Below are 24,255 nucleotides of genomic sequence, written 5' to 3'. Positions count from 1 at the left end.
AGCAATTACAGAGGCAAGCAATAATGGCATATCTTAAGGAGCCGGAGGTGGTGAATTAAATAAGTCGAAATTTATCCAAAATTCACTGCTTAAATTCATCAGCCGTAGGACGTACTTTATTCACATCTTCTCCCAATAGACCACCTCATTTCATGTCACATCTTGAGCGTGGAATAACTTTTCAAACTCGATTTATCCCCGCGTTCTGCTGTAATTACCTCCATATACACACAATGACCTCTTTTTAAGTAGAAAGCACAAAAGCCAGCTAATGCGAGCATTTCTACGCTTTTTCACGGCTAATTCAGTAGATAATATTTCGTAACTTACCTTGCGCAGCTCAAATGAATATAATAAATTGGTGGTTTGCGGATGAATTGTGCCAAGACTGAATTAAGAATTGGAAATCTAAGAATCACAAACATGCTCATATTCTGCAGAAGTTGCAGCCCAAAATAGGCGAAGAACTCTGCAAACTATGGGACACTGACCAAGCTGGCGGGACTAGACAAACTCCACGATTGACAAACAGCACGAATAGACGTGGCAAGCCTTCTGTACACACCCAAACTGATCACCACCCTACCACTGGACATTGGCAGGGTGCACAGTACACTGCCATGCAACAGGTATACGCTACCCATACTCCCTCCATGCCAATACTTGTTCCCATTCCTTCAGCGCACTCCCGACACATCATCGCTGCACCGTATTTTCGCCCCAGCCAATGGCTGTCCACCCACATCCCGCCGTCCCCTTCGGTGCTCATGCAATGGCACTGCAGTCTCAGTCCCGTCCAGCGGCGTCTCCAAGGTTCCCCCTGGCAGTTGTTCGGGTACCCCATATAAGGACAATGGGTGCACCACCACGTGCATCAAGAGGCTCGTATAATTCTCCGAGGAGGTGACGAAGTTGGGAAAATTTCACTCTGAGGATGGGAATTTTATTGAATTTTTTTCGTATGAACCCTTTTGAGTGCAAGACTCAGATAAGTAAGGCATTAAAAGTTTAACAACATTTGATCCTCCGGAAAACATTGGTGGAGCTCTTTTTGAGATCGATGTTCTAGACTGACTTTTCCATCCCAGTAAGCGGCTGCCCTGTCGTTCTTGTGTTAGATTGTTAAAAGTGAAAATAACTACGGAGGCATGCACTCGCTCGGTATCGTTTATTAACTTGTTAAGAAATTTTAGACTGACTAATCCTTTCCCTTCTCTGGGAAACGTTGCCGAAATAACACTTTCTCATCGAACTAGTTTCATTTTCTGCAGTCAGGCGTCCGCGTTAGCGTTTACCATAAGAGTTTGAATAGTTGTGAAGGCGAGTTTTGTGCCACAAAACTCGCCTTCCATTTCGCTCTGCAAATTCCTTCTGAAGGAACTTGCAGAGTGAAATGGGAGGCGTGCAAATTCGGGGACCCTCCTGAGTACACTTCATATGGTTCTAAAAGTCATAGACCGATTGTAAATTAAAGGAAAACCCAGGGAAGAATAAAAAAGAACAACTCAATAAACATGTAGTTTAGAAGATTTATTTAACGAGTATTGATATTTACAAATTACCGGTAGGTGTTATCGCTCTTGTCATCAACTGATTACATAACGATATGACACAGAATAAACGTTATTTAAAAATCAAATCAAGTCAAGAACGTAAAAGGGAATAACCACAAGGTATACATGACCCACCCGCCTCCCTTAAGTCTACTATGAAAACTTTCTGTGGATAAAGTATCTTGATGTACCCCGTAAGTCCATTATAACGCATGGGTAGAACGCCTCCTAGCTCTTCGAGAAAGTCTTTCTACATGCAATGCTGTATGGCAAATAGCTGATCAAAGTATCGATAGTTAATCAGGTACGCAGGTATTTGTGGGCCCGCTGTCACATTTTCTTCAAAAACAAGCATGATTCCAAGTAATTATGTAATGTACATTGTACTGGTATGTTTACATACAAAGTGCTAAAAGAGAAGGAAAACTTCCTTGGGAAACCTATACTTGTACATAATTCTTAACGTTTTTCATCCAAGTGTTTACTTCATAAATAACTGCACTACAAGTAAATCATCAGGTTTGTGTTCCAATTGGCGGAAGTAAAGCATACAGTATGAGTACTTTTACCCTGTTCACTGTCCAGTATTTCACGCCTCATCTTTCCTTTTTACAACCAAGAAACCAAGGGCTGCATTTTGATCGATCTTTGCTAAGTTATCCCACTGGTAAAACAGAGCAGAATTTAGGCTTCCATGTGCGATTCTAATCCCATTGTCAACTGGAAAATTATTGATGATAAAATAGATTCTGCCCTCTATTTCCACTGCACTGAGATTGTTGGCGGGAATATGCTTTTGCTCAACAACAGACCAAGTGTTGTTGTCTTCATTGTACATTTCTAAGGGTGCAGGGTTACCACTTGGAAGAAGATTCCTGTCAAGAGAATCTGTGCCCCCAACAGCGTAGAGTTTGCCGTTCACTACTATAAGACTTGAGCTGAAGTGACAACGATGGGTTGTTACTTTCTCTGTCTCCCACACATTTGTTTGTGAATCAAAACGTGTAAAACTGCCGGCGAGGGTGAACTACCGGAAGGCGAAGAAATGCAGCGTCCATAAAGAATAAACACCTTGGAATGCAAGACAGCTGCACCATTCAAAAAACGATTGTAACCAGAGGGCTGTTCACTACTGTGCCAATTACGTTTAGCGATATTGTATCGGTAAGTAGAAAGGTAGCTATCGGCAGGAATTGCGTACAAGTATTCCTCTAAAAGACACAGATTTTTTATTTCACCACATGGAATTGGAAGTCTCTCCCACACGTTTTCCTCTGGGTCATAGCGATAAAGGCAGTAACCAATGGAGTCTTTCGCAGCAACAAACAAGTTACTGCCAGCAGATAATGCACAGTAACAATAAGTGGCCTCAATTGACGGTGAACCTATTGGCAACAATTTCCAAGCCTTGGCTTCCACGTCGAAGTACTTTATTTGAGCTCGAGTTGAAACAGCAACAAGAACCTGAAATAAAATCACAAGGTTATATAAAGGATGCAAAGTAACGACGACAATTGAGGATGAAGGAGAATGACACAGACTGTTAATAACAAACTAAATTACACTCATCTTAAAATACAATATATCTTTTTAAAAAAACTCTTCTGTAGCCATATCATTCTAACAATTAATTTTCAACTTCTTTTTTCCGGAAAACACTTACCGGGTTCTTTGATCGTTGCTTTGTTTGCTGTGTAGCGGTTTGAGGTTTATGGGAGGGTCTGTGTTTATAAATTGCTGCTTCGTACACTTGCGTATAAATCTCGGGAAGCTGCTTCATCTCCTTAGTATCCAAATCGTCAATCACAACTCCAATGTCCGCCAGCCCCAGACGAACAGCTCCAATAACTTTGGCTGCAACTGCCATTCTCTCTTCCTTCTCGTGGTTTATCCATTGCATCACGGATTTGAAGACAAACGTCTCAGAAGGTTTATTGAGGTCATCTCAGCTAAGAAGGCTGACTAACTGGTTTCCACCGATGTGCGTCAAAAATTCCTTGCTCTCACAAACATCTTTATACATCTTCGCCACAGCACACTCTGCAGCGTCTTGCAGGTCTTTCAGACCATAGCTCGACGCGATCTCCCAGATGCGACAGTAAGTTTCAAAGTCGAAGCGAATTTTCACAAACTTTGTCAGCAGGAAATTACAACACTGATGAACAGCACTCACCACTTGAAGGTGATCTGCGGCAGCAAGAACCTTGGACACGGATTCCTCGTCGACAAGGAGATCTCCAGTGTAGATGGAGTCCAGTAAGATCTTTAAAACATCTGGTGAAATGCTTTCATCTTTTAACTCGATCACTTCCTGGTTGGACTCCTTCATTCCATCTGTAAACACGGCGTAGAATTAATCACTACTTGCGGCCAGCACGATGCGATGAGCTGGAAAGATGTCTTCACCGACTTTTAATTGAACGTCGATAAATTGACGTTCGTTTCGAAACTGAGCACATTTAGACAGAAGAATGTCGGCATGGGCAACCATTTTGCTGAAAGAAATAATCTCACTGTACTTCAATATCAACAACAGATCAGAGAGTGGCTTGCAGCAACACGGTATTTAGGCAATCGCCCATCCTCCTTTCAATCGCCCATCCTCCTTTCAATCTAGTGGCAGAGAAAGAGGCATTCAGGCATGTAATGCAAAACCATTCCGCGATGCAGATAATGAAGTATTATAAATAGATTCAAAGATCTTCCCGAAAAGCAAATCTTCTCGTTTGAAATCTTCAAACAAGTTGCTCATAAAGTAATCTTCATGCAGGAACAACGGGTTAGGCAATGGCGTTTCAAAAATGGATGAAAACAATTTATCAACAACAAAGAGGGCCCCACTGAAAACCGCTGTGGCGAGTTGGGTCTCTCGTTAAATATTATTATTATTATTTATGATTATTATTATTAAATCAGTCGTGTCTAAGGAAATAAATATATATACACTTTAGAATCCTTGGGTGATCTATGGGCTGTTGAAGGTCTTCAAAATTTCATTAGCGAGCTGGGCAGATTGTTAGGTGAGCCCACATTACGACCTTGTGTATAAACGTCTCTTTTACTGCCAAGAACGGATCCTCTCTTACTTCATATGGAAAATATCAGTTAAAATTCTAAAGGTCCTTTTCGTACTTTTGAAAACCGACTAAACTCAGGTTAAGTAACTTAGTCTGTGTAATCAGTTACATATGCAACACGAGCCCTTTTGGTTGGTTACCTAATGAGTGACCAAGACAGAATTTCTCTTTAAAATGTCAATACAATATCAAACAGACCAGTGATTAGAATAAGAAGAGAAATATCAATTAAAGGATTAGCAGTTGATCCAATACCAAATTCTTGAAAGTAACTTGATAAGAATTGCTAGGCAGACAGTAAGGAGATGTTGGGATTGAAAGGGTTAATCAACGTAAGAGGACAACCTCAGCAAGCTATTCTGTTCATATAAATCACAGTTCGCAAGGACATTGGAGACTAAGAGGCGATGTACCATCAAAATAGTAATCCTTCGGAGGACTAAATCAAAGGAAAAATCCGATTAATATCAGTTATCGTGGTTTAGCAGAGAAATTGAAATTATTGTGCGCGTTTCTATCAAGTCTTGAAGGACAATTACCAGCATGACACTTACAAATTCTACGCTCCTGATCAGACATCAGACAGCCGACCACGACAAGAGAGAATCAGAATTCTCTCTTGTCCCCTATAGTAAATTTTTAATACTTCAAGATTCTTGGGGTTCCTGTCGTATTTTAAGGGACTATATCAGCTTAGGTTCCTTGCGTGATCGATCACACATGCAACTCAAATCCTCTTCCTGATCACTCAAGCGTTCATCGCTGTTGTTTTCCAAGCTACGATCATTTTTCATTTACGGTGCATATTCACGACTTAGGCAGGGACTTTGAATAAATCACAATACGTGTAGAAATGCGAGACTGACACTGAGACGCATCTACGGCGTAACTCTTATTGCGCAGACGTAGAAATGACTTGGAGAACTCTATTAAAGAAAAATTCCGCGTCTTCATAGGTTCGAGAACAAGTTAAAACTAACTTTTGTGTAATTTTTATTACATCCTTTAAAGAAGTTTGTTTGAAAGAAAAAAAAATCAAAATTTTATGTAAGGGGAAAAGACCTACAAAGGGTTCTGAAAGATTGGTTACAATATTCAAGGTTTTATATAAGTCTATAATTATTACCTACTCTACCCTACATCGAATTAAAATCAACCGATGCACACACATTTGCAGCTGACACTCCGAGGAAACTAAGAACGAAACTCATAGATTATAACTTCCTTCAATTTAGCATATACGAACTTCCTAAAACGTTTTGCAACTTCTACAATTTAACAATTCGGCGTTTATTTTACACTTTCCTAACTTTTTTTTGTATGGTTATTACTTCTTACAATTTACATGGACTGTGCTGAACGTTTTAAGATTCACTCTCACTTCTCAGTAAACATGATAGACACTGTTTTCAAGTTAGATCGCTAAAGTACAAGCAATACCAACCAACTAGTTTTCTTGGCATGCTTAGAAGGTTACAGCAGCTGTTTATTTACCCTTTCACAGCTCCTTATCTTTTGGCTCCTTTGACATAAGAAAGGCATATGAGGTCATTCAGTTTTTATACATTCTCTCTTTAGAGGCAAATAGCAAAGAACTGCAGATTGTTCAATTTTTCCTAAATCTTCCCACTCACCCAGCGGAACAGGATACAACTCCCCTGGTGGAATTCTAATCCCACTGTCAACTGGAAATTTGTTGATGATAAAATATACCCTCCCTTCTATTTCCACTGCATTTAGATTGTTGACAGGAATACGTTTTTGCTCAACAACAGACCAAGTGTTGGTGTCTTCGTTATACACTTCCACAGGCGCGGGGCTGCCATATGGAAAATTGTTATTAAATCCCATACGACCCCCAGCTATAAAAAGTTTGTCATTCACTAAAAAAAGAGTGGATCCAAAATGAGGATGGCAGGTTGTGGCCTTTTCACTCCATTCATTTTTAGTTGGGTCGAAACATTGAAGTACTGCTGGTTGATTGGGTCCTTTGCGATCGCGCATGTTACTATAAAGAACAAACACTTTTGCGTAAGCTATAACCCCATTATTGCAGGCGAAAAGGTTCCACCTTGGATTATCTACATTAGAAATACTCTGCCATAACCTTTTAGCCATGTTGTATCTTTGAGGAACCTGACATGAATCAGAGCTAATGACATATACATAGTCATCCATGATACATAAATTGTCAATTGATCCACCGCACGAATGTTGCTTCATATCCCATGCATTACTCTCAGTGTCGTACCGAAAAAGGGAATTGTTACCATCTGGTGTTTCTCCAGTAACAAATAGGGTGTTCCCAACAGAGACTGCAGAATGGCAACGAGTTGATTTAATTGACGGTATTGATGCTGGTGAAGTTTTCCATGTTTTGTTTTCGAAATCAAAATATTTCATTTGAGTTCGAGGCAGAACTGCAATCAGAGCCTGAAATAAGAAAATAAAGTAAATTTGTAAACAACCGTTTTTTTGAACGTGAAAGGAAAGAGGTTATATCGACAGAACTCAGCAAATTCGTCCACTTAGTTAATTGATTATAATAATGTTCTATTCTAGCATAAAAATGCTAATATTTGTGATGGATCACAAATATTAACCGGTGCTTCTACTGACCTGGCTTGCTGATCTCGGTTTAGTTCTTTCCTCTGCAAACTTCGAATTGTGAGAAGGCATGTTGTTATACAAGGACGTCTCATGTAGCTGCCTGTGGATCTCAGGATTTCTCTGCATCTCTTCTGTATCCAGTTCTTCAATCACAACTCTGATGTCCACCAGACCCAAACGAACAGCCCCAATAACTTTGGCCGCAACTGCCATCCTCTCCTCCTTCTTGTGTTTAATCCACTGCATCACTGATTTGAAGACGAATGTCTCAGACGGTGCGCTGAGGTCATCTCGGCTGAGAAGGTTGACTAACTGGTCGGGTTCTATGATGGACAAAAATTCTTCGCTTTCACAGATATCCTTAAACTTTAATGCCATCTTGCTCTCCGCCGCCTCTCGCAGATCTTTCATACCGTGTCTGTCGGCAACCGTGCAGAGCAGACGGTAATTCTGCAAGTCCAGTCGGAGCTGAACAAATTCCTTCATCAGGAAATCGCTACATTGTTGTACAACACTCGTCACTTGAAGGTGAAATGCTGCAGCGAGTACATCGAACACGTTTTCCTCGGTGACATGGAGATCTTCAGTGTAGATGGAGTCTAAGATGATCTTTAGAGCATTTGACGTGATGCTTTCGTCCTTCAATTCGATCATTTCTTGGTTGGACTCCTTCATTCCGTTCGTAAACATGGCGTAGAAATAATCGCTACTCGCAGCCAGCAAGATTCGATGAGCTGTAAAAACTTCGTCGTTGACTTTTAATCGAACGTCGATGAATTGACCCTCATCCCTAAACTTAGCGCATTTTAAAAGTAAAATCTCAGAGGATGCAGCCATTTTAGGACGAGAGACAGTTGAATTTGCACGACTCCCGTCACTCGCTTGATCGCGTGACCAGAGATCAATTATGAAACTTGAGTTAGGCAGCATTTGCATATTGCCACGGAGAGGGTTGGAAAGATAGATAAAAAGAGGTAAGGAGTTTGAGATCATTTGAGCTCAGCTTTTTTAAATACCTAGTAGGAAAAGGGTAAAAGCAGCGCCGGCGCTTGATTTCGTTCAATTATTACAATTTTGTTTTTCCACCGCAATACACTCCGTACAGTGTTAAACTTAGTGCGCCTAAGAAAATACATTTTAGTAACACGGGAGGCAACCGGAAGTTTAGAGTTCTTTTCCCTAGCAGTTACAACAGATCTTGTGTCCTTACCGTTATGCCTGAGATGCTAAGACATGAGTTTCACAGTTGATTTTTAAGACTCACCAGAATTTATTCCATTCTTTGGCCGCCGTCTGCATCTCAAAACTTCTGAGTACTTAAAACGCTAAATTTGAATTGATTTCTCCTTCAACGAATTTATTAACCACTTTACAGACACACAAATTTGCATTTGTCACGCACCTCAATTTTTTCCGTTCATTGCAGTTTCTCATGACCGCATAATAACAACACGAGTTAACAACGATAGACCTTCAGCGACAATTCCGCAAAAAGTCAAGCTCATGCATAACTTGAATCTTGAATTAACTCGGAGCTTTGTAACTCTTAGTTCAAAACAAGAATTTGCTAAATCATGCATGTCAGTATTTAATTTTGATTTTTGAAGTAATGTTCAACTGGTATCTCTCGATCTCAATCTTTCAAAAAGTAAGAAGCGTATGCATCAAGCAAGTATCGATTCAAAGAACTTACTGAAATCTGTATTCATTTGCTTTTGCATTTAAACGTGACCTCAACCGAATGGTTGCAGTAGTCGATTAAGTGGTTCAGTAAAATCCCACGAACCATAACATGCCTAACATTGACAAAGCTTCAGTATGCGTAAATAACCCGTAATCACGTGCAATAGAACAGTGCCTAAGAATGGAAAATATTTGAACGCAAGGAAACGAGTGCACTAATCTGCCTACTGTGGTTATGCTTTGCGAGTCAAAGACAAAACACTAGGCAATAAAGTAACAAATTTATTGAGCATTATAATATGTACATTCAAAAGTAAAAATAACAAGTTCAGTCAGTATAACTAACAAGTTAGATTATGATGCTTCACATTTATCAAGATCAGTACAGTTATATCACCAAGTTTCACTTTCCTAAGTTCGATCTCCGGCTAAGTTCGTAGCCCAAAAATCGCTCAGTGACCATGAACACACTTAATGTAACTCTAACCCTGATAATTGCAACTTTTATTACGGATTCTCCGCGCCACTTTTAATGCTGGACGAAACTGTAGACAAATTCAGTGATAATGTTTCTACACACAAACTTACAAACACATCTCTAGCAGAAAAAAAAGACGTGTGCTTTTTCATCCCATCCCCGTGTCTATACTCACTCAATATAATGAGGGTTTCAATGAGTTAACCGTTGACCGTAAAACGGCCAAAAAAAACCGTAAGGCTTAAAAATTGACAAGTTTTAACCATTGGTCGTAACAAAAGTTAACAGTAAAAAAAAAAGTTTCTGGTGACAGCAATGGAAAGATGTTAACCTTTAGCCGTAAATTGGCCATAATTTTAACCGTAAAAGCCGTCACCCATTGAGACCCTCCATAATAATGTCTAGCTCCAAATTAATGACTACGAAATACGAAAGACAACAAAAAAACAATTTTCAGTTTTATTTATGCATATAGAAAACTATATCATTAGTAAAGAGGTGAAACAGCGTGAGTCTTTATTAACGTGCGGGTACCTAAATTATCTGACGTGAATAATCGAGAAAAAAATCAGTACATTGAATCCAGGTTCCTAACTTTCCTGATTTTAAAAATAAAAAAAAAAACAAAATGGGTGCTTCGTAGTCCTTCTCAGTCTAAACCACGCATTAAATGTTGTTGCGAGGTGACTGCGTTGGTCCAAGAAAGGCGTAAACAAAACATTTTTTCAACATTTTATGCTGTGATAAATATTTTTTTAAAACAAACCATTCAGACACTTAAATTTTGACTAAGTAATAACTTCATTTTGACCATTAATCTAGCTCCGAGCTTCTTTCAATTTAAGTCTTCTTTTTTTACAGGCAAATAACACAGGACTGCCTGGTTACTTAAAGTCGTTAAGTTTTCCCATTCATCAAGATTAACCTGGTGCGTGTCCTCTGGCTGAATTCTTATCCCACTGTCGACTGGAAATTTGTTGATGATAAAATATACCCTCCCTTCTATTTCCACGGCACCAAGACTGTTGGTGGGAATATGTTTCTGTTCTACAACAGACCAGCTGTTTGGTGGTTGTTTTATTTTCCCTTTACCAAACCGAGGTAGAAGTCTTTTTTTCTCCTTAAAAACTTCTACCGGTGCATTTTTACCGCACGGCTGACCGTATCGACTGTACCCCTTTTTCCCCCCCGCCACATACAGTCTGTTATTGACAACAATAAGACTGGATCCAAAGTGAGGATAACACGTTGAGGCGACGCTTTCCCATTCATTTTTTTGGGGGTCAAAACAATGCACTAAGGCAGATTTTGCTGCATTTGCTCGAAGCAAACCAAAAGAGTCTTCAATGAGCCCATGCATAACATATAACTTATAGTTCATCACCGCCACTGCTACAGATTTTAACGCTGTTCGTTTAAATAAATACAAATTATCCCTGCACTTCTGCCAGGTGTTGTCAGCCAAACTGTAAATCTCGGGTGGACTAGATTCACTTATTGCATAAATATAGTCACCAACAGAACACAAACATTGGATTATCTTGGGGAAACTCAACTTTGTAAGTTTTTCCCAGGACTTGTTCACTATGTGATAACGATAAACATCTGATTCTACAACATTTGATGAGGCTAAATACAAACAATTTCCGATATATTTCACACTAGACCACTTTTCTACTACTTCACCTACATCTGGCACAGATTTTAACAGTTTCCATTCTTTGCTTTCCTCATCAAAGTAGTAAGGCATCGGTTTCCGAACAGTACTGTAATGGTTTGACCTCTCAAATGGGCAAAATGCAACAAGAACCTACAGCATAATAATAAAACATCTCTTGGTAAGCAATGGATTATATAATCTCTTGAGGTAAGGCATCGGACATGATTTATCGCCTCGGGGGGAGGGGGAGAGAGGGAATTCGGAGGAATAATTGTGTCACTTTGTAACATGTTGGCGACGACTGACCCCTCCCCCTAGGCGACAAATAATGCTGGTCCCTAGATTCAAGTCCAACAAATTAATGCGAAGTTTTTGTTGGTACACCAGGCAGAACAAAAAAAAAAACCTCATTTTATATGTTACAGGAAATGGGGGTTGGGTTTTTCATTGGGTTATTTTTCGCACACTTTACTCCTATCGGACTAAAGCATTTCGTTTGTAATTTTCATAACATATCGAAATCCCACATTGAATATGAATACCTTTTGACGGAGGGCACTGATAAAAACTGTGATATCCTTTGTAATTTAGTTACTTTGCTGAAAGCTAAAAAATGGATACAAGAAAAGATGGCCAGAAATAAAATAGCCGAGCATAACTCAATAACTCAATAATCATACTCAACGTCTGCAACACAGACCCATCAGGTGTCCATCCGGTGTGATTAGAAAGTACTACAAATTAAAAGTCGTCGGCATGCGGTCTTTGTTCTCGGGAAAAAAAGATTTGTAATCCACGAAAGTACTGGAAATTCGATTCAAGGTAAATAAAAATTCGTAGGACTTTGATTGAAATCGAAGTCAGTGAATTATAGTTTCATTACTCATACTCAGACGAATCACGTTCAAACAGCAAATACAAGTTGGCTTACATGCAGGTTTCGTATGAGTAGCACAACATAAATCATACCTGAATTACAAGCATTACTCTGCTGTTACACTAAGATTGCTGCATGTCTGTGGTTATTTGAAATATAATATTATGTAGATGTTACTGAGGTATTTCATTTTCTTCTTTTAAGGGCATTTCGGCAACAACACTAGCCAATGAAAAAAAGCTAAACAAAGCCTTCAAGGTTTGTTTTTGTAACTCTGGAGGATGGGGGAAAGTCCGAGCTGCAATAAATTTATTGAATATCTAATAATTGGAAATAGATTCCAGGATAATTTTGAGCGGCAAAGATCTTAGAAGGAACTCAAAGTAAGTGTGCCCATACTGAACTGATTTTGTTTGTAGGAATCTAAGCATGTTATGCTGGTCTTCTCTGTGCAAGGAAGTGACACTTTCAAGGTTATTGGTCTATTTTAGGGAGGAACCTACTGATAGACACTCGCAAATAACATGTCATATTATTCTTGGGAGACCAGATACCTTGAGCCTAGAAATAACTTGAGACGGGTTGTTATAAGGCGTCTCAAACGAAGAGTTCAGCCTCCAAGTATCATCGTCTCTTGGTTTATTTAAGAACTAATCTCCGAGAATTCAAAAAGAAAGTTCTTGCCATTCTGACCAGGTTCATTCTCTTTTGTTTCAGGCTATGCACAGATGACGTCACCCATTGGCAAAGATAAGTCTCTGGAGTTTGGTTCAAGTTCACTAAGCGGTGTTTTTAGTGTCGAATGGATAAAAAAGTATGTGCTGCACATGTACTTATTGTAACGTATTTGCTGTTTTCTTCATTTAACTCCACATCAATAACTTGCTAAGTCGTAGTCAGGACAAAAAGGGATTATATTTTGGTGAGTTAGAAGACGTACACTGACACAGAAAAATTTAAAGTAAAAATGTATCACTCTCATGAGTCACATCTTGTCATATCTTATCATGTTTTATATTCTCCTTTCAAGTGTAACCAAAGTCCGTTTTCCCATCATACCACAGAGCCATTATTCCATTCCAACAAGCTCACCACCTTCTCAACCCTTGGAATGATCACAAGAAGGTTCAGATTTGTCGCGATGGACAAGTAAATGCAAGTCACTACAGTGCACTATGAAGAGGTTACTCTCTTGATAAGGGATAAGAGATAAGACAAGACTACAGCGCACAGGGTTGGAAAACCAAGAGCTCCTTTATCTCCAGCTTAAAGGTCTTAAAGGTGCCCTCGGCTGTATTCTTTTCAAAGCATTTTCATTTTCTGCGGACAACAATAGAATCGTGAACAATCGAAGGAAAAACCTTCACCTGTGAAAACGCCTTTGCTCTAAAAAAGGGGAAGATAAACTCATCGGGAGATGGGCTTCGGTTACCCTGTGAATCCAAATTAAAGGTCTAAATTGATAGCCCACGAACGAATGGTGCCGAAACTAAATCAAGAATTGGAAATCTAGGAATCACAAACATGCTCATCTTCTGCAAAAGCTGGAGCCTAAAATAGGGGAAGAACTCTGCAAGCTATGGGACGCTGACCAAGCTGGCGGGACTGGACGAACTCCACGATCAACAAACAGCACGAGTAGACGTGGCAAGCCCTCTGGACCCGCCCAAACCGATCCCCACCCCACCACTGGTCAGTGGCAAGGTGCACAGTACACTGCCATGCAACAGGTGTACGCCACCCAAACCTCCTCTATGCCAATACCTGTTCCCATTCCTTCAGCGCACTCTCGACTCACCATTGCTGCACCGTGTTCTCGTCCCCAAGTTATGGCGGCCCAGCCTATGGCTGTCCATCCACATCACGCCCTCCCTTTCGGTGCTCATGCAATGGCACTGAAGTCTCAGTTTCGTCCAGCAGCGTCTCCAAGGTTCCCCGGGGCAGTTGTTCAGGCACCCCATCTAAGGACAATGGGTGCACCACCACGTGCATCAAGAGGCTCGTATAATTCTCCAAGGAGGTGACGAAGTTGGGAAAATTTCACTCTGAGGATGGGAATTTTTGTGGACTTTTTCGCATGAACCCTTTTGAGTGCAAGCCTCAAATAAGTGAGGCACTAAAAGTTTAACAACCTTTGATCCTCCGGACAACGTTGATGGAGCTTTTTTGGAGATGTTCTAGATTGACTTTCCATCCCAGTAAAATATTTCCTCATGGTGTAAACTTCTCCAATTTCTCCACACCCCCTGACATATCAGAAAGCGACCCAGTCGTCCTTGTGTTAAATTGTTAAAAGTGAAAGTAGAAACTACGGAGGCGTGCACTCTCTCTGTATCGTTTATTAACTTTTTGATAAATCACAGACTGACTAATCCTTTCCCTTCTCTGGGAAAAGTTGTTTCTGCAGTCAGGCGTCCACGCGACCTGTTGCCATAAACGCGTGTTTGAATCGTTATGCGGGCGAGTTTGTGAAAAAACTTGCAGATTGAAATGGATGGTGTGCAAATTCGGGGACCGTCCTGAGTACACTTCATATTGTTCTAAAGGTCATAAGCGGAGTGTAGATTAAAGGAGAACACAGGGATGCTGGGCATACAGTCTCTAGATTAGCTAATAGAAGAGAAGAAACTAAATAAACATGTAGTTTAAAACATTTATTTAGGAAGTATTGATATTTACAAATTACCGGTAGGTAAAATATGTTAAAGTTCACACGGCAACCAGGTGGACAATCAGACATGCTTTGATGCTACTCTGGTTTATAGATTTAATGAATGTAACCGAAGAAGTTACAGTTCAGAGACACAACGTGTGTCGAAGGAGTGTCGAAACGTTGGGTCTATGAATTGTAACTTCTTCGGTTACATTCATCAAATCTGTAAACCAGAGTAGCATCAAACCATGTCTTACCGATAGGTGTTATCGCTCTTGTTATCAACTGATTACATAACGATATGACACGGAATAAACGTTATTTAAAAATCAAATCAAGTCAAGAACGTTAGAGAGAATAACCACAAGGTGCACATGACACACCCGCCTCCCTTACGTTTACTGTGAAAACTTTCTGCTGATAAAATATCCCTAAGTCCATTATGACACAGGAGTAGAACGCCTCCTAACTCTTCGAGAAGGCCTTCCTACACGCAGTGCTACATAGATAATAAAAGCATCTGTAGTTAATCATGTACACGGGTATTTATGGGCGCACTTTCACATTTTCTCATAAAGAACTGCACTATGAGTAAAATCATTAGGGTTGTGTTCCAATTGGCGAAAATAAAACATACGGTGAGAGCACTTTCACCGTATCCACTGTTGTGTCTTTCACACCCCATCCTTTCTAGTTATAACCAGGAAACCAAGGGCTGCATTTTGGTCGATCTTTGCCAAGTTATCCCACTTGTTCAAGAGAGCAGAATCCAGGCTCCCATGTGCGATTCTGATCCCACTGTCAACTGGAAAATTATTGATGACAAAATAAATTCTGCCTTCTATTTCCACTGCATTTAGATTGTTGGCGGGAATACACTTTTGCTCAACAACAGACCAAGTGTTGGAGCCTTCGTTATACATTTCTACAGGTGCAGGGTTACCACTTGGAAGATTATTATCCCTGTCAATAGAATCTTTGCCCCCAACAGCGTAGAGTTTGTCGTTCACTACTATAAGACTGGATCCAAAGTGACGATGTTGGGTTGTTGCTTTCTTTGTCTCCCACGCATACGTTTGTGAATCAAAACAGTGTAAAACTGTTGGTTCAACCAAAAGTTGATAGCGCGAAGCTTTGTAGTGTCCATAAAGAGTAAACACCTTTGAATGCAAGACGGCTGCACCACTAAACGAACTAGTACCACTGATGAACTTTCCCCTGATGTTGTGCCACTTACGTTTAGCGAAATTGTAGAGGTAAGTATAAAGGTTGAAATTGGCAGGGATTGCGTACAAGTATTCCTCTAAAAGACACAGATTTTTTGTTTCACCACATGGGTTTGGAAGTCTCTCCCACACATTTGCCTCTGGGTCATAGCGATAAAGGCAGTAACCAATGGAGTCTTTTGCAGCAACAAACAAGTTATTGCCAACGGATAACGCACAATAACAATGAGTGGCATCAATTAACGGTGAACTGATTGGCAACAATTTCCAAGCCTTGGCTTCGACGTCGAAGTACTGTATTCTAGCTTGAGGTGAAACAGCAACAAGAACCTGAAACATAATCACAAGGTTATAAATAGGATGACAAGAAACTGATAACCGAAAAGGAACGACGACAATTGAGGATGAAGGAGAATGACACAGACTGCTAATAACATACTTATTTACACTCATCTTAAAACGCAATATATTTTTAAGAAAAACTCTATTGTAGCCATGTAAGTCTTACATTTTCAAGTTTCAAACTTTTTTTTTCGGAAAACACTTACTGGGTTCTTTGATCGTGGATTTGTTTGCTGCCTAGCGGCTTGAGGTTTATGGGAAGGTTTGTGTTTATAAATTGCTGCTTCGTACACTTGCGCATAAATCTCGGGAACTTGCTTCATCTCCTTCGTATCCAAATCATCAATCACAACTCCAATGTCTGCCAGCCCCAGACGAACAGTTCCGATAACTTTGGCTGCGACTGCCATTCTCTCCTCCTTCTTGTGTTTAATCCACTGCATCACAGATTTGAAGACAAACGTCTCAGAAGGTGCATTGAGGTCATCTCGGCTAAGAAGGCTGACTAGTTGGTTTCCACCGATGTGCGTCAGGAATTCTCTCCTCTCGCACACATCTGTATACATCTTAGCTACAGCACACTCTGCAGCGTCTTGCAGATCTTTCAGCCCATAGCTCACCGCAATTTCCCAGATGCGACAGTAAGTTTCAAAGTCCAAACGAATCTTAACGAACTCGGTCAGCAGGAAATTACAACACTGATGAACAGCACTCGCGACTTGAAGATGATCCGCGGCAGCAAGAACCTTGGACACGCTTTCCTCGTTTACAATGAGATCTCCAGTGTAGATGGATTCCAGTATGATCTTAAAAACATCTGGTGAAATGCTTTCATCTTTCAGCTCGATCACTTCCAGGCTTGACTCCTTCATTCCATCTGTAAACATGGCGTAGAAATAATTACTACTTGCGGCCAGCACGATTCGATGAGCTGGAAAGATGTCTTCACCAACTTTTAATCGAACGTCGATGAATTGACTTTCGTTTCGAAACTGAGCACATTTCGACAGAAGAATATCGGCATGGGCAACCATATTGCTGAAGGAAATGATCTCACTCTACTTCAATATCAACAACAGATCAGACAGTGCCTTACGGTAATACGGTGTTTAGGCGATCGCGTTATCGCGTGACCGCCACATGCCGACGTCATCTCGTTACCTTGGTCACCACATCCTACTTCCAATCTAGTGGCAGAGAAAGAGGCATTCAGGCATGTAATGCAAAATCATTCCGGAATACAGATAATGAAGTTTTAGAAACAGATTTAATCATTTCCCGAAAAGCAAATAATCTCGTTGGAAAACTTCAGTTAGTAGAAGCTAGAAGCTAGTAATGCTATCTTACAAGAAAGAACTGATTTCTCCTCTCAATATCAAGTGGACAAATGATGAAAATAAAGAAAAATATCATTTAGGGGATTATTAGTTGATCCAATACCAACTTCTTGGAGATTACATCATAAGAATTGTACGGAAGACAGTAAGGAGAATTAGTCATGAGATCATGCGAGTGAAAGGGTTAAACTACATTGACGACCTCAGCAGGTAAACTGTTCATAAATCGCAGTTCAGATGGAATGAAAGACTAAAAGGCGTTGTGGCATCAATGTAGAAATCATCTGGAGGCTGAGTCAGAGGAAAAATCTGTTTGATACAAATTATTGTGCTTTAGTATATATAAAAGAGTTAGGTATCGCGCACGTTTCTATCCAGCCTTGAAGGACATTTATCCGATAATAGTCAAAATTACTACTGCAGAATTGTAAATAAAGTAATAACAAGCCTAATTAACCCCTGCACTTATAAGAGCCGATATCTTCTTTACTGAAGAAACAAGGGATAAGCTCTTGGAGTGGTAATTGCTCTTACAATTTACATGGATTTACATATATTTTTGGATTTCTTTCTTACCCATGAACTTGATAATTGTGCTCAAAGATTACAGGAATTGTTTTGAGGTTGGATCAACAGACTAGGAGTAACACCAACCTACTAACGTTTTATGTAAGTCGACTGCAATACAACAACTGTTTATGAGTTAACTTTCGAACTGTTTGCCAAGTCTATTCTTCTTCTAAATCAGAACGGTGAATGAACTCATTCAATTTTCGTATATTCTCTTTTTAGAGGCAAATAGCAAAGAACTGCACATTGTTCAATTTTTCCTAAGTTCTCCCACTCACCCAGAGGAACAGGATACAACTCCCCTGGTGAAATTCTAATCCCACTGTCAATTGGAAATTTATTGATGATGAAGTACACCTTCCCTTCTATTTCCACTGCACCGAGATTATTGTCGGGAATATGTTCTTGTTTAACAACAGACCAGGTGTTGGTTTCCTCGCTATACACTTCTACTGGTGCGGGATAACTGTGATTTTGACTAGTACATTTGCCCCCAGCAACAAAGAGTTTACCATTTACTTCGAAAAGACTGGATCCAAAATGAGGTTGGCAAGTTCTTGCCTTTTCTTTCCACTCATTCTTAGACGGGTCGAAGCAATGTAATACTGCTGGTTTATACTCTCCTCCTGTATGAGACGTATTGCCACAGAGGACAAATATTGATACCTTTGAATGAACTATTGCTCCAATATTGCAGGCCTGATAATAAGCATTTGTGCTTAGCTTTGAAATGCTTTGCCACTGCCTTTTGCTAATGTTGTACCTATGAGGAACCTGACCTAAATAAGAACTAAAAGCATAAATGTAATCTCCTAGAATACACAAATTGTTAATAAATTGTGTGGAAGGAAGCTGCTTCATCTCCCAAGCATTACTCTCTGTGTCATAACGATAAAATAAAAGGTCACCAACCAGGGCTTGTCCCGCAACGAACAAGTTGCAGCCAACAGAGACTGCAGCATGGCAATTCAACGCCTGGATCGACGGTACTGTCGAAAGTAAAGATTTCCATGTTTTGCTTTGGAAATCAAAATATTTCATTTGGGCTTGAGGAAGAACTGCAATCAGAGCCTGAAATGAAAGAGTAACGTATCCGTTAAATCCAGTTAAATCCAGTCACCGGCCTACTGCTGGTAGTGACATTCAAAACGGCAGGTGAAGAAACTGAGTCATTCACATATGGATAAAGGGGATAAATTCCAAATAACTGTGATGCTGTGTCAGTGGGGAATGTAACAAGATAATTTGGTATTATCAACTGAGTTTATAACGCAAACTGGCCACCATAAAGAGTTTCTTTACGGTGGCTAATTCACATTATCAACTCAGCTGAGTCATTAGAAGACTTTCTCATTCCATCTCCCGTTGTTCACCCAAGTATTGCTTTTCTTCCTTCTTCTCACTAACCGAGAGCTTGACGCAAGCTAGATCTCTACACCATGCGTCGTTTTAACGTATGCAAACATCATGTGAATACCAGTAACAATCACAGACTAAGACAACAGTAGTATAATCCTCTTAACATTCGCTATTAGGCCAACAGAGTACGCCCTGGTCCCCAGTAGTATTACCGCCCATCCCCCACCCCCTTTGCGAACGGTCAAGCTCATCGAATACCTTTATTCTTTTGAGAAGTGAAACATCGCCTCTTCATTTGAAAGATCTACGCAGCTGGGGTATGATCCTTTTTAATGAATCTTTCACGGTCCTATCCTAAGATGGCCTGTTTGTTACAAATGAGAATCGTTGAAATAACGTTAACTCGCCTGACTTGTTGATCTTGGTTTAGTTCTTTCCTCAGCGAACTTAGATTAATTAGAGGGCATGTTGCTATGGACTGATGCTTCATACACTTGCTTATAAATCTCAGGATCTCTTTTCATCTCTTCAGAGTTCAGTTCTTCAATCACAACTCTGATGTCCACCAGCCCCAGACGAACAGCTCCAATAACTTTGGCTGCAACTACCATCCTCTCCTCCTTCTTGTGCTTAATCCACTGCATCACTGATTTGAAGACGAACGTTTCAGACGGTGCACTGAGGTCATCTCGGCTGAGAAGGCTGACTAACTGGTCTGGTTCTATAATGGACAAAAATTCTTCGCTTTCACAGATATCCTTAAACGTTAATGCCATTTTGCTCTCCGCCGCCTCACGCAGATCTTTCATACCGTGTCTATCGGCAACTGTGCAGAGCAGACAGTAATTCTGCAGGTCCAGTCGGAGCTGAACAAATTCTTTCTTCAGGAAATCACTGCAGCGTTGTACAACACTCGCCACTTGAAGGTGAAATGCTGCAGCGAGTACTTCAAACACGTTTTCCTCGGTGACATGAAGATCTCCAGTGTAGATGGAGTCTAAGATGATCTTTAGAGCATTTGACGTGATGCTTTCGTCTTTCAATTCAATTACTTCCTGGCTTGACTCCTTCATTCCATTTGTAAACATGGCGTAGAAATAATCACTACTTGCAGCCAGCACGATTCGATGAGCTGTAAAAACGTCTTCGCTGACTTTTAATCGAACGTCGATGAATTGACCCTCATCCCTAAACTTAGCGCATTTTAAAAGGAGAATCTCCGAGGATGCAGCCATTTTAACAAGAGACACAATTGGATTCGCACGACTCCGTCACTCGCTTGATCGCGTCACCAGAGATCAATTAAGAAACTTGAGTTAAGCAACATTTGCATATCACCCAGGGGAGGGTAAGAAAGATGAATATTAAGAGGTAAGGAATTTGAGATCATTTGGGCTTAATCTTACAATACTTTAGGAGAAAAGGGTTACAGCTGCGCCTGATGTCGTTCAATTATTGCGATTTTTCCACCACAAAACACTCCGTAAAGTATTTAACTTAGTGCGCCTATGAAAATACATTTCAGTAACACGGGAACCAGCCGGAAGTTTAGAGTTTTTTTCCCTGGCGGTTACAACAGATCTTTTGTCTGCACCGTTAAGCCTGAGATACTAAGGCAAGAGTCTTCCAATTGATTGTCAAGACTCACCAGAATTTATTCCATTCTTTGGCCGCCGTCTGCGTCTCAAAACTTCTAAGTACTAAGGACGCTAAATTTGAATTGATTTCTCCTTCGAGGAATTTACAGACACTTAACATTAAAAGATAGACAAACAAATTTGCATTTGTCACGTAACTCACTTTTTTCCGTCAGGTGTAAAGTTTATTGCAGTTTCTTGTGATCGTATAATAACTACATGAGTTACAACGACAGACTTTCAGTGACAGTTTCGCAAAAAGTCAAGCTTATGCCTAACTTGTAACTCTTAGTTCAAAACAAGAATTAGCTAAATTATGCCTTTCAGTATTTAAGTTAGATTTTTTAAGCAATGTTCAACTGGTATCTCTCGATCTCGATCTTTCAAAAAGTAAGAAGGATATGCATCAAGCAAGCATCGATTCAAAGAACTTACTGAAATCTGTATTCATTTGCTCTTGCTTTTAAACGTGATCTCAACCGAATGGTTGCAGTAGTTTATCGAGTGGTTCAGTAAAATACCATGAGCCATAACGTGCCTAACATTGGCAATGCTTCAGTGTACGTAAATAACCCGAAATTACGTGCCAGTGAACAATGCCTAAGAATTGAAAATATTTAAACGCAAGGAAACGAGTGCACTAATTTACCTACTGTGGTTATGGTTTGCGAGTCAAAGACAAAACACTAGACGATAAACTAAAATTTATTGAGCATTATAAAATGTACATTCAATGTGAAAGTAACAATTTGACTAGCATATTAAACTATAGCACCTCAGATTTATTAAGATCAGTACAGTTATAACATCAAATTTCACTTTCCTAGGTTCTCTAAGTTCGTATCCCAAAAATCGCTCAAGAACCATAAGCACACTTGATACAACCCTGATAATTTAATTACGGATTCTGTGGGCCACGTTTAATACTGACCGAAACTGTTAACCGAGAGTCAATAATAATGTTTCTACACACAAACTTACAAACATATCTCCAGCAGCAAAACTGACGATATGTTTTTTCATGCCATCCCTCTGCCTTTATGCGCCACTACATAGTGAGGGTCTCAATGGGGTTAACCGTTAGCCTAAATAGGCTAAAAAATCTAACCGTAACGCGTAAAAATTGACAAATTTTAATTTGGTCTCAAAAAAGTTAACCGTAAAAAAATGTTTCTGGTGACAATAATGGAAAGACGTTAACCTGTAGCCGTAAATTGGCTATAATTTTAATCGTTAACTTTAAAGCCGTCACCTGTTGAGACCCTCCATAATCATGTCATAGCTCCAAATTAATGACTATGAAATACGAAAGATACAAAAAAAACACTTTTCAGTTTTATTTATGCATATAGAAAACTCTATCATTAGTAAAGAGATGAAACAGCGTGAGTCTTTATTAACGTGCGGGTACCTAAATTATCTGACGTGAATAATCGAGAAAAAAATCAATACATTGAATCCAGGTTCCTAACTTTCCTGATTTTAAAAATCCAAAAAACAAAATGGGTGCTTCCCAGTCCTTCTAAGTCTAAACCACGCATTAAATGTTGTTGCGAGGTGACTGCCTTTGTCCAAGAAAGGCGTAAACAAAAAATTTTTCAACATTTTATGCTGTGATAAATATTTTTTAAAACAAACCATTCATTCACATTCACACTTAAATTTTGACTAAGTAATAACTTCATTTTGACCATTAATCTAGCTCCGAGCTTCTTTCAATTTAAGTCTTTTTTTTACAGGCAAATAACACAAGACTGCCTGCTCACTTTCAGTCCGTAATTTTTTCCATTCATCAAGATTAACCTGGTGCGTGTCCTCTGACTGAATTCTTATCCTACTGTCGACTGGAAATTTGTTGATGATAAAATATACCCTCCCTTCTATTTCCACGGCACCGAGACTGTTGGTAGGAATATGTTTCTGTTCTACAACAGACCAGCTGTTTGGTGGTTGTTTTGCTTTCCCTTTACCAAACCAAGGTAGAAGTCTTTTTTTCTCTTTAAAAACTTCTACCGGTGCATTTTCACCGTACGGCCCACCGCCACAACCCCACCCCTTTTTCCCCCCTACCACATACAGTCTGTTATTGACAACAATAAGACTGGATCCAAAGTGAGGATAACACGTTGAGGCGACGCTTTCCCATTCATTTTTTTGGGGGTCAAAACAATGCACTAAGGCAGGTTTTGCTCTATTTGCTAAAAGCAAACTAGAAGGGTCTTCAATGATCCCATGCATAACATATAACTTATAGTTCATCACCGCCACTGCTACAGATTTTAACTCTGTTCGTTTAAATAAATACAAATTTTCCCTGCATTGCTGCCAGGTGTTGTCAGCCAAACTGTAAATCTCGGGTGGACTAGATTGACTTATTGCATAAATATAGTCACCAATAGAACCAAACATTGGATTATCTTGGGGAAACTCAACTTTGTAAGTTTTTCCCAGGACTTGGTCATTATGTGATAACGATAAACATCTGATTCTACGATATTTGATGAGGCTAAATACAAACAATTTCCGATATATTTCACACTAGACCACTCTTCTACTACTTCACCTACATTTGGCACATATTTTAACAGTTTCCATTCTTTACTTTCCTCAACAAAGTAGTAAGGCATCGGTTCCCGAACAGTTCTGTAAAGGTTTGACCTCTCCAATGGGCAAAATGTAACAAGAACCTACAGCATAATAATAAAACATCTCTTAGTAAGCAAGGGATTATAAAATCTCTTCAGGTAAGGCATCGGACAGGATTTATCGCCTCGGGGGGAGGGGGAGAGGTGGAATTCGGAGGAATAATTGTGTCACTTTGTAACATGTTGGCGACGACTGACCCCTCCCCCTAGGCGACAAATAATGCAGGTTCCTAGATTCAAGTCCAACAAATTAATGCGAAGTTTTTGTTGGTACACCAGGCAGAACAAAAAAAAAACCTCATTTTATATGTTACAGGAAATGGGGGTTGGGTTTTTCATTGGGTTATTTTTCGCACACTTTACTCCTATCGTACTGAAGCATTTCGTTTGTAATTTTCATAACATACCGAAATCCCACAGTGAATATGAATACCTTTTAACGGAGGGTACCGATAAAAACTGTGATATCCTTTGTAGTTTAGTTACTTTGCTGAAAGCCAAAAAATGGATACAAGAAAAGATGGCCAGAAATAAAGTAGCCGAGCACA

The 24,255-nt window shown here is 39.8% G+C and overlaps 6 protein-coding genes and 1 pseudogene across 6 annotated transcripts; all 7 read right to left on the bottom strand.

The window, feature by feature from the left end:
- Positions 1-2,142: 2,142 nt before the first annotated feature.
- LOC149046441 (kelch-like protein 15) lies at positions 2,143-4,044 on the bottom strand (annotated as a pseudogene).
- A 1,857-nt stretch (positions 4,045-5,901) lies between these two features.
- LOC149046440 (kelch-like protein 12) lies at positions 5,902-8,140 on the bottom strand. Its single transcript, XM_089203250.1, has 2 exons — positions 7,250-8,140; positions 5,902-7,063 (listed from the first exon to the last, which is right to left on the bottom strand). Exons 1-2 carry the CDS (start codon positions 8,075-8,077, stop codon positions 6,179-6,181), a joined length of 1,713 nt encoding a protein of 570 aa, XP_089059376.1. The 5' UTR covers positions 8,078-8,140; the 3' UTR covers positions 5,902-6,178.
- Positions 8,141-9,192: 1,052 nt separating this feature from the next.
- Positions 9,193-11,641, bottom strand: LOC149046439 (uncharacterized). Its single transcript, XM_089203246.1, has one exon. The coding sequence runs from the start codon at positions 11,149-11,151 to the stop codon at positions 10,237-10,239; it is 915 nt and encodes a 304-aa protein (XP_089059372.1). The 5' UTR covers positions 11,152-11,641; the 3' UTR covers positions 9,193-10,236.
- A 2,936-nt stretch (positions 11,642-14,577) lies between these two features.
- Positions 14,578-17,645, bottom strand: LOC149046438 (kelch-like protein 26). The gene is made up of 2 exons (XM_089203249.1): positions 16,366-17,645; positions 14,578-16,147 (listed from the first exon to the last, which is right to left on the bottom strand). The coding sequence occupies exons 1-2, from the start codon at positions 17,191-17,193 to the stop codon at positions 15,266-15,268; spliced, it is 1,710 nt and encodes a 569-aa protein (XP_089059375.1). The 5' UTR covers positions 17,194-17,645; the 3' UTR covers positions 14,578-15,265.
- Positions 17,646-17,792: 147 nt separating this feature from the next.
- On the bottom strand, positions 17,793-19,107 carry LOC149046437 (kelch-like protein 26). Its single transcript, XM_089203247.1, has one exon. It carries the CDS (start codon positions 19,105-19,107, stop codon positions 18,259-18,261), a length of 849 nt encoding a protein of 282 aa, XP_089059373.1. The 3' UTR covers positions 17,793-18,258.
- On the bottom strand, positions 17,793-20,729 carry LOC149046436 (kelch-like protein 12). The gene is made up of 2 exons (XM_089203248.1): positions 19,833-20,729; positions 17,793-19,137 (listed from the first exon to the last, which is right to left on the bottom strand). Exon 1 carries the CDS (start codon positions 20,658-20,660, stop codon positions 19,878-19,880), a length of 783 nt encoding a protein of 260 aa, XP_089059374.1. The 5' UTR covers positions 20,661-20,729; the 3' UTR covers positions 17,793-19,137; positions 19,833-19,877.
- Positions 20,730-22,643: 1,914 nt separating this feature from the next.
- Positions 22,644-23,471, bottom strand: LOC149046435 (uncharacterized). The gene has a single exon (XM_089202465.1). The coding sequence runs from the start codon at positions 23,469-23,471 to the stop codon at positions 22,761-22,763; it is 711 nt and encodes a 236-aa protein (XP_089058591.1). The 3' UTR covers positions 22,644-22,760.
- Between the last annotated feature and the right edge of the window lie 784 nt (positions 23,472-24,255).

The sequence above is a fragment of the Pocillopora damicornis genome, chromosome 4, assembly GCF_964200805.1.
Source record: "Pocillopora damicornis chromosome 4, jaPocDami1.2, whole genome shotgun sequence".
Taxonomy (NCBI): Eukaryota; Metazoa; Cnidaria; class Anthozoa; order Scleractinia; family Pocilloporidae; genus Pocillopora; species Pocillopora damicornis.
Note: the sequence above shows the minus strand (reverse complement) of the source record. Positions and strands in the feature narration are given on the sequence as shown.